We start from the raw sequence: 9889 nt of genomic DNA, 5'->3' as shown, positions 1-9889 counted from the left end.
GCTTCTCTTTCTAGCTTTTGGAAATTGCTTATGATTTTTATTCATAAACGGTTCAAACTTGCGAAGCTGAAAACCTACAGAATGCAGCAGTATCAAGAGAATGAAGTCCACATAAACTTTACTGTAAAGTACAGGAATAAAATTAGATTCTATGGTCCCCTACTAGTCAAGATCAATGTAGACCTTATCTAACACACCTTTGCCTCATTCTTTTATCTGAAGTCCGTATAAGTTGACATATACAGTTCTATTTATTAAGACAAAAGACCAGCAACTGAAGAAGAATCTTTTGCAAATGATATTCCATCACACAGTTGGAATGGCATATATGCCAAAGAACAAATAAACTTCTGCAAGTATTCACTGAACTTATATTGAGGTAATGAGGTCGAATGCTCGAACATCATATTCCATCAAATAAACTACTAAATCAGCGACAATTAATATGGATCCGAGGGAGTAGAATATAAGACATAAATTTAAGTAGAATGTTGTTGCGTGGATGTATTTGCGACACATACATATTAGACATCAGAAGAATAACCTTCAAGTGAATCATTTAGGTATGATATGGAGGTTTTCAACTTCAGTTGATTGTACTATGATAGACTTTGGGCAATACTACTTCCAGTTAATTATGAGATCATTTATTTTCCTAATAATTAATACTACTCCAGAAGGTAAGAAGTACAGCTACATGCATATTTCCCAAATGCAGCATGATCTAGGATAACATTATATTGTGCCAACAGAACAAACGCCAGTAAAATTTTGAGGAAGCAAAAGCAAATGAATCAACGATTTACATTTATGAGTTCCTAAAAAAACAGTTTGCTATAGAATAAGGCGAAAAGTTAATGTTACCTTTGTCCACAATCTATGTTGGTAAATCAGAAGAGATCTTAAAAGTGCTGTGCTGCCAACACATGACTTTTGCTCTTTCCAACAGCTTTGAGGAGAGAGGCATTCTGTCTGTTTCTAGTGTTCGATCCATAAGCAAGACTCGAGGAGAACTACTGGCTGACAGAATAGAGAGGCAGTTTCAGTGGCAAGTCTATGGCAAAATTAATTGAATTAAAAGGAGACTAAAGTTAATTTTACATTTTGCGGGAACTAAAGTTAATATATTCGAAAACAATAAGTTCCTGTTATAAACTTTTTGTTGGACGAACTGGAAATTATTTCAATTTCAGTTCATGGCATGCAATGGAATAGACCATACACCTGTACCACAGATTGGCATCTCAAGCATTAGAAGTGCTATCCAGGGGTATCAAGATTATTGTCCAAGCAGAAGACAGCAAAAAAAAGGATAGATTTGTCAGGAATACCCCCTACCACTTTTTAACATCGCAGTATAATATTCTCGTCCCACCATGCTTACACTTTTTTTGACGGAACACCATGCTTACACTAATTAATAAACCTCTTAGTTACTCATCTTACTTACAGCTAAACAATACACTCTACAATACATAATCGTATTTACCATTTAGACATAATACAAGGCAGGGGGTGGGGGAGAGGGGGGGGGGGGGGACTCACCCAAACACTAAGCTTAAATGTTTGAAGGGAAAAAGTGTACATAAAGAGGGTGGGAAAGTTTATAGCTGAAAACAAAGAACATAATGCATCAGTCTGGGAGATAAGTCAAAAGGCAACCCCCTTTTCGGTAGGGGCACCTATTTGTTAGGCTCTAGGTATAGGGAATAAGTGAGTGCGATTACATCAGATTTTATTCACCTACGTGGAATGGTAGCGAGCACTTCTTCTATTGGTGTAGGCCCGGAGGGTGGACAGCCCTAAATATTACAAGTGACGGCAATCCATATCATTGTTTGCAGTTTAAAGATACCATGGCGTACAGAAGTAATAGTTTCGGTCGTCACGACTGGCTCAGCATCTAGGACTGAGAGTATATATAGAGCACAGGCCTGCACCGCTCACTTCACCCAAGTGCACACTTCGAGGCCAAGTTAGCTCCTCTTGAGCAATAGTACTCAATCTCCTCGACACCACCAATTGTAGGTAACCATGTCAAGGGATCCACTTGTTGTAGGCAATGTAGTTGGAGATATCTTGGACCCATTTATCAAATCAGCATCACTCAAAGTCTTATACAACAATAGGGAGCTGACTAATGGATCTGAGCTCAAGCCTTCACAAGTAGTCAATGAGCCACGGATCGAGATTGCTGGGCGTGACATGAGAAACCTTTACACTTTGGTGAGTTCATAACTCCTGTCTACCTCATTTGACCATTGAATATGATTGGAAATTAGGCTTTCTGCATTTAACGTTTAACCAAACAAAACAGTGATTACTGCAACTGAAGTGGCTATCAGGTCAAGATTATTATTTTTACAGTGTGTCAGGTCACCATTTTTTCTCTCTAAAGTATCACGCTGTAATAACATTTAAAAGCTGTAAGAGTACACCCATTAAACTGGAAGGCAAGAATCTTCACTCTTAAGATTTAAAAGCTGTCCTTGTTGCGTGAGAAAGACCTTTTGCAGTTCTATATTTTATTAAAAATATATCCTATGATGGTATTCGACATGTTTTCGCTAGTGTCAGCACATATACCAGCACCTTTGCATGCAGACACACATTAAAATCGAAGATATACACATTGGTCTAGACTCGCAATAGGAACATGGAACCACAATGGTTACTTCCAGCAATGCATGTTATATCTAGTGAAGATCCATGTACTTTGCTGGCCAACTTAAGATGGTGCAGAAATAGCACTGAGAAACTAAAATTTGATTACATTTATTACACTTCATTTCGTTTAAGAAGAGCATTAAACAATTGGACAGCTCGGATCCTAACCATCAAATTATACAAGCATAGTAATTTAGAAGAACAATGAAATTGCCATCACAGAAGACAAGCAATAAATCAATCATGGCAAACATTTCAAAGACATATGCATACACAATTCAACATCATTTTTACTTGATTGAATTATTTATATAATGAGAGCTCCAGTTTATATGCTTGTAACACGAATGATGACAAACTTACCAATAGGTAATGGTGGATCCTGACTCACCAAGTCCAAGCAATCCAACCAAAAGAGAATACCTTCATTGGTAAGACCTGAAACACTTACAATGAATGATTTTAAATATCAAATCATAAACTGTTTCTTACAGTTGTGCACATGTCACACAGGTTAGTGACAGACATTCCGGAATCAACAGATGCAAGCTATGGTGGGTTGTTCCCTTCCTTCTGTGTATTTGTTTCCACGATTTAAATGTTTCGAAGTATTGAATGGACATTTATAATAAACCTACTTACGGCAGTCCGGGTGATGTCCACACCTAGTTCGTATTGACATAGAACAAAATAAAATGAAAATATTACTCATCCATAGAGTAAAGATCGACAGTTCATCACTACTGAAATGGTGTGCAAAGTTAAACTATATTACTCACCATACAGTAGGAATCTAGCACAATAGGCAGCTTATATTTTTCTGACCTCCACAATTATTATTTGTAGAGATTTATTCAAATGACTGGCTTAAGTTTGTATAATCTGGCAGCCAGTCTGCAGTATATATCATTTGGGCAGATAAAGGTGAATTTGAACCTTGTAGCACCATTGAGATTCTACACTGAAACCAACAAAATGTTTGTAAGCTGAGGCACAATATTGCATAACTTGCTCTGAAAAGTTATAAAAACTGCATTTCAGGAAACGAGATAGTCAGCTACGAAAGCCCAAAGCCAACAGCAGGAATACATCGCTTTGTCTTTGTGATTTTCCGCCAATCTGTCCAGCAGACCATTTATGCACCAGGATGGAGACCAAATTTCAACTCAAGGGACTTCTCAGCACTTTACAGTCTAGGCCCACCTGTGGCTGCAGTATTCTTCAACTGCCAAAGGGAGACCGGATGCGGTGGCAGACGATACATCAGATGACAACTGGATAACTGCATTCCAACTCTGCAAAAATGAGGGTGAATTGAGTGATGATGCATAAGGCCAAGCGCTCCAGGTGGGCGTTGCGTATGGTGCAGCGTAATGTAGTTTAATTCCTAGATTACTTTATCTCATGTACAGGCACTGACTATGGTGTCCCAAAATACCATGTAACAAATCTCAGCCACTGCTCCATCTCTTCTTCCTTGATGAGGAAAGCTTAAAGTTGATGTATTAGGGCAATGAGAGTAAAGATCTCTCATGTTTCCTAAGCACTATTAGATTTGACGCCAATAAATGATAAATTGCAGATTGCCTGTGCAAGAAAGGCAGTGCAGTGAAAACCGTAAGGTCCCGCAGCCACAGTTTACTGGCGTCATAGTGCTAGGAGTCTTTTCATCACGACCTCCAATGATTAATCCAATGACGATTTATGCTGATGACCTCACTGAGAATTAGAATTCAGAACCCTCTCCCCATCCACCAGTCATGCTCTCAGATTCCACCAACACCAGCAAAGCAAATCTGCGTAGAAGCAGGTCATTAAAGGTGTAAATCCAAATAGCCCTGACATGTTAGTGCAGTCCTGGTCAGATTATGCTCCGGAACTGATCAAGAAAACCAAATTAGTGTGGTCACTTTTCCTGCCTGCCTTTGGTAGACAGGCTTAGCAAGAGCAGGAAGGGAATCAGGTACCTCAATGACAACAGAGAATATGACCATCTGAACAGCTAAAGCCCGGCTTTGAATGAAGTGCTACACAAAATGCATCTGCTTTTGCCATGACATGGTAAGATAAAGGCGAGCTATCTGTTTCCAATTTTCAAGGTGCGTCCATATTGTGGCAGCTTCTCTGTTATACCAGAACTAGCATCACACTTCTCACAGCGTAGGCACACACTGCTTGTCAGAGTCGGTCAGTGGCAGTGCCGGTCTGGCGGAGCTACATCCCGGCAAGCCTGGGCGGCTACCCGGGCTCAGCTGGTGAACCCCAGTGAAATGGTACAAGAGAGCAAGGACTCAACAAGGAGCTTGCACAGGCAAACACCGAAAAACGCAATTCCAACTATACATTGCCTAGGCTCTGATAACGGGCTGGCTCTGCCACTGGTCTAGGACCATATATCCTGTCGCAGCACCTGTCGTGGGAGCTGACTCAACCTCACTGACAATGTGCTGATACCAACCCATGGCAGGTTCCATGATGGCGCCACCCACCGCTCCAGCATTTTGTCGAACACCATCCATTCACCTCTGCACCAGGCTGCGCAGAAAGCGGCTATACCACATGAGGAGGCCAGTGTTAGGAATAAGCAACTTGTATTCCCATTAGGCCATAGGCCGATATATATACACGTACAGGTGTGGTACATATGCAGGAAACCCCTTATACTACGGGATAAATACAAAGGGGTATACATGACTTATAGTATAACTCTAACACCCCCCCTCAAACTCATGGTGGAGGAACAACACTGAGTTTGGAGAGATAAAAGCCATGTTGTGCTCTAGTCTGGGCCTTCGTCAGGAAATCCGCCAACTGTAACTCGGAAGGCACATACTGAAGAGCAACGACCTGATCCTGCACAGCAGCGCGCACATAGAAAGCATCAACACCAATATGCTTGGTGAGCTCATGCTTCACAGGATCGCGCGCAATGCTAATAGCACCTGTACTGTCAGATAAGAGCATAGTCGGTGTAGTGACAGAAACACCAAAGTCCTGAAGTAACCACCGTAACCAAGTCACCTCTGCCGTCAAAAGAGCCATAGCTCGCAACTCAGCCTCAGCACTCGAACGGGAAACTGCAATCTGTTTCTTCGTCTTCCAGGCAATGAGAGAACCGCCAAGAAAAACACAGTAAGCAGAAAGCGAACGGCGATCAGAAGGATCACTAGCCCACGTAGCATCCGCATAGGCCTGAAGCTGTAAAGAACTGGAGCTAGGAAAGAAGAGACGGTGAGAGATCGTGCCCCGAAGATATCGGAGAACACGAAGGAGATGACTATAATGAACCGATGTGGGAGCAGAAACAAACTGACTCAGAATATGAACCGGATAAGAGATGTCCGGACGAGTGACAGCTAGATAGACAAGACTGCCAACGAGATGGCGATAACGCGTCGGGTCAGGGAGAGGATCACCATCAGTAGCACGAAGGTGAACATTGAGCTCCATAGGAGTCTCAACAGTGCGCTCGTCGGAAAGAGCAGCACGAGCAAGAAGATCCTGGATATACTTTTCCTGGGATATAAAAAAGCCATCAGAGGTAGAAGAGACTTCAATCCCAAGAAAGTAGCGAAGAGGTCCAAGATCAGACATAAGAAACTGCTCACTAAGACGAGCCTTTACAAAGGCAATATACTCGGGGTCATCCCCAGTGATGACCATATCATCAACATAGAGAAGAAGAAGAGTCCGGCCACGAGGAGAGAGGTGAATAAACAATGCGGGATCATGAACACTTGCTGAAAAACCAGCAGTAGTGACCACAGAAGCAAAACGCTCAAACCAGGTGCGAGGGGCTTGCTTAAGGCCATAGAGAGAGCGACGAAGACGACACACCATGCCATCAGGAACAGAATACCCAGGTGGTGGCTGCATGTACACCTCCTCACGCAGCTCACCATTAAGAAAGGCATTCTTAACATCAAGCTGAGATATAGACCAGTGGCGTGCAGAGGCAACGACAAGGAGTGTACGAATAGTGGTCATATGGGCCACAGGAGCAAAAGTCTCGTCATAATCACGACAATGCTCCTGCTGAAAACCACGAGCCACGAGACGAGCTTTGTGACGCTCGAGAGAACCATCGGAGCGAGTCTTAACCTTGTAGACCCACTTACAAGTGATGGGACGGACTCCGGGAGGAAGAGAAACAAGATCCCAGGTACCAGTGCGTTCAAGAGCAGCAATCTCCTCTGCCATCGCAAACTGCCATTCAGGATGAACAACAGCCTGACGGTAAGAAGTCGGCTCAAGAACAGCAGCACCAGCGGTGGGAAATCCAAAGCGATCAATAGGCGGACGAGGACGAGAACGCAAGCCATAAGTAGGCTGAGAGGAAGAGGACGACTCATCCAAGGAAGCATCCACAGGCCGTGAACGACGAGTGTAATGCTGAGGAAGAGATGGAACAAGAGAAGGAGGAATCGCCAAGGTAGAATCAGGGGGAGGCGACGAAGAAGTCACCGGAGATGAAGGTGTAGAATCCGGTGACATGCTAGGTGAGGAGACCGGGGAAGATGGTGGCGATGAATCGACAAGGGGTGGAGAAGCAGAGGGAGTGGGACGAATAGGCACAGGCGCAACGGGAGTGATAGGGGAGTCAGGAAAAGTGAGAAAAGAGATATCTTCCACGGAAAAGACCGAGGAAGATGGGCGTGGGTAAAAAGGACGAGACTCATCAAAAGTCACATCTCGAGAGATACGCATCTGACGACCGACAGGATCCCAACAACGATAGCCCTTATGCTCATCACTGTAACCTAAGAAGACACACTCAACAGACTGAGCGGTCAGTTTGGTGCGTTCGCGAGGGGCAAGAAGAACATAGCAAACACAACCAAACAAGCGAAGCATCGAATAATCGGGAGAGCGATCAAACAGACGCTCAAAAGGAACACCACCCTGCAAAGCAGCAGATGGCTGAAGGTTGATGAGATAGACAGAAGTGGAGATAGCCTCGGCCCAAAAATGAGGCGGAAGAGAGGCGGCGATCATCATAGCACGAGCCGTCTCAAGAAGGTGACGATGCTTGCGCTCAGACACACCATTCTGAGCATGAGCACCAGGACAAGAGAACTGGGCAAGAATACCCTGCTCAGCAAGGACACCACGCAACATCTTAGAGATATACTCACCAGCAGAGTCAGCACGAAAAACACGAATGGGTGAAGAGAACTGAGTATGAACCATGGCAGCAAAACGCTTATAAATAGACAACACCTCACTACGTGAAGTCATGAAATAAAGCCATGTGTAACGAGAAAAATCATCGATGAAAATAATATAGTATTTATGACCACCTTTCGAAGGGAAAGGAGCCGGACCCCATACATCAGAATGGACTAAATCGAAAGGACGCTGAGACACTGACTCACTATGAGAATATGGTAGCTGAATCTGCTTGCCAAGACGACAACCCTGATACTCTAAAGAGACATCTCCTGAGACAGACCCCAGAAGGCCTCGACGAACTAAAGACGATAATCGAGAACCACACAGATGACCAAGTCGATGATGCCACTGCTTGAAGGAACCAGTAACAGAAGCGACAGCAGCGGAGGAACTGGCGATGGTGGTGGCAGCGGAAGGAACATGAAGCCAGTCCAACTCCCAAAGACCCTGAGAATCACGGCGGCGAGGGCCAGCCCCAACCAGAGTGTGCGTGCGACGATCCTGGACAGAACAAGAGTCAACATCAAGGATGACACGACAACCAGAATCAGTAAGTTGACCGGCAGAAAACAGATTCATGGTAAGTCGAGGAACATGAGCAACATCAGGAACAGAATAAGAAGGAGTAGAAAGATGGCCTCTACTAGCAACAGAAAGTGGAGTACCATCAGCAGTGAAGACATGAACAGGAGAATCCAGCGAGCGAAGAGAAGACAAAGCGGAAGAATGAGAAGACATATGAAAAGAAGCTCCAGAGTCCAGAACCCATGGGGATGTACCTGACTGTGTAGAGGGCGGGTGCTCAGTGCGGGAAGCATCAGTCACAGAACCAGCAGTACCCGTCGAGGAAGAACCTGAAGCCGCGAGCAGACGCTTAAGTCTCAGAATATCCTGCTCGGTCAAAGCAATGGCTGAAGCTGGCGGGGGAGATGACGCAGTCCCTGATGATCGCGCCTTGCGCAGGTGTTTCCGCTTGGTGTAGCACTGGGACTCAATATGACCATCATTCTTGCAGTAGTCACAATGTGAACGGGGGCGACCTGAGCCTCCAGAAGGAGTGGGCAAGAGCGGCGGAGCACTCGAGCGAGAATGGGGCGGTGCAGCAGGTGGAGTGGAAGAAACCCGAGTAGCGAGCACAGAGGGAACCTCTAGCAAACCAGCACCACGTAGGCGAGTCTCCTCAGCACGAATCTCTGAAAGCGCCTCCATGAGAGAAATACGGCCACGAGCAAGCAACTGAGCACGCCGGGGCTCAAACTCCTTACGGAGCCGAGACAGGAACTCGTAGACGCGATGAAACTCCAAATCGGCCTAGACAGCCTGGCAGCAGGGACAAGTACGACAACCAGCACTGCGGAGAGAATCAAGCTGGCGCCAGATAGCAGAACTCTGTGCATAAAAGTCATCAACAGTAGAGTCACCCTGCTGAAGAGCATGCTCCTGACGAACCACAGACAGGTATAAGGCATCACCAGAGGGCTCATAGCGCTGATGAAGACAGGTCCACATCTGGAAGACAGTAGGAAGACCCAGAAACTCAGAAGCAAACTGAGGCAGAACACTAGCAGTGAGAACAGCGGCAGCACGAGCATCATCATCAAGCCACTGGGTGTAAACAGACAAAGCACCATGATACGTCTGAAGAGCCTCCTCATAAGCCAGAGCCCTCTCATCATAGGCACGATCAGCAGCCTCATCAGCGACCTTAGCCGCATCCTTGGCGGCCTGATTAGCATCCGGAGGAAGAACCAGTGGAGTCGGCGGAGTAGGGGCCACCGGAGGAACCGGACGTGGCGGACAGCAGACCTCGCCAGAAAGAACACCCCAGAGATGGATGCCACGCATGTGAATGCGCATGAAGCCAGCGAACTCGGTGTAGTTAGTACCGTCGAAGATCACCGGACAGCGAGGGACAGCGACATAGCCCGATGCAGCAGAAATTTTTTTTTTTTGGCAAAGATCCGAAAGTAGCAGAGGCCGAACGAGGACGGCGGCTGGGAGCGAGATCCGGCGCAGTAGACAACAGCAGTAGACGAGCCCAGGCGGGAGC

The 9889-nt window shown here is 45.4% G+C and overlaps 1 protein-coding gene across 1 annotated transcript; it reads left to right on the top strand.

Moving 5' to 3' along the window:
• The first annotated feature begins 1953 nt into the window (after window positions 1-1953).
• On the top strand, window positions 1954-4250 carry LOC123141504 (protein FLOWERING LOCUS T). Its single transcript, XM_044560626.1, has 4 exons — window positions 1954-2226; window positions 3037-3098; window positions 3181-3221; window positions 3709-4250. The coding sequence occupies exons 1-4, from the start codon at window positions 2035-2037 to the stop codon at window positions 3936-3938; spliced, it is 525 nt and encodes a 174-aa protein (XP_044416561.1). The 5' UTR covers window positions 1954-2034; the 3' UTR covers window positions 3939-4250.
• Window positions 4251-9889: the final 5639 nt, after the last annotated feature.

The sequence above is a fragment of the Triticum aestivum genome, chromosome 6D (genome assembly GCF_018294505.1).
Source record: "Triticum aestivum cultivar Chinese Spring chromosome 6D, IWGSC CS RefSeq v2.1, whole genome shotgun sequence".
NCBI lineage: Eukaryota > Viridiplantae > Streptophyta > Magnoliopsida > Poales > Poaceae > Triticum > Triticum aestivum.
The sequence above is the reverse complement of the archived record's forward strand: the minus strand, read 5'-3'. Positions and strand labels throughout refer to the sequence as shown.

Excerpts from the sequence above, each read along its gene's own strand:
- LOC123141504 (XM_044560626.1), top strand. The coding sequence starts at position 2,035 with ATGTCAAGGGATCCACTTGTTGTAGGCAATGTAGTTGGAGATATCTTG. Across the intron at positions 2,227-3,036 it reads TGAGAAACCTTTACACTTTG|GTAATGGTGGATCCTGACTC; the intron begins GTGAGTTCATAA and ends ACTTACCAATAG. Across the intron at positions 3,099-3,180 it reads AAAAGAGAATACCTTCATTG|GTTAGTGACAGACATTCCGG; the intron begins GTAAGACCTGAA and ends CATGTCACACAG.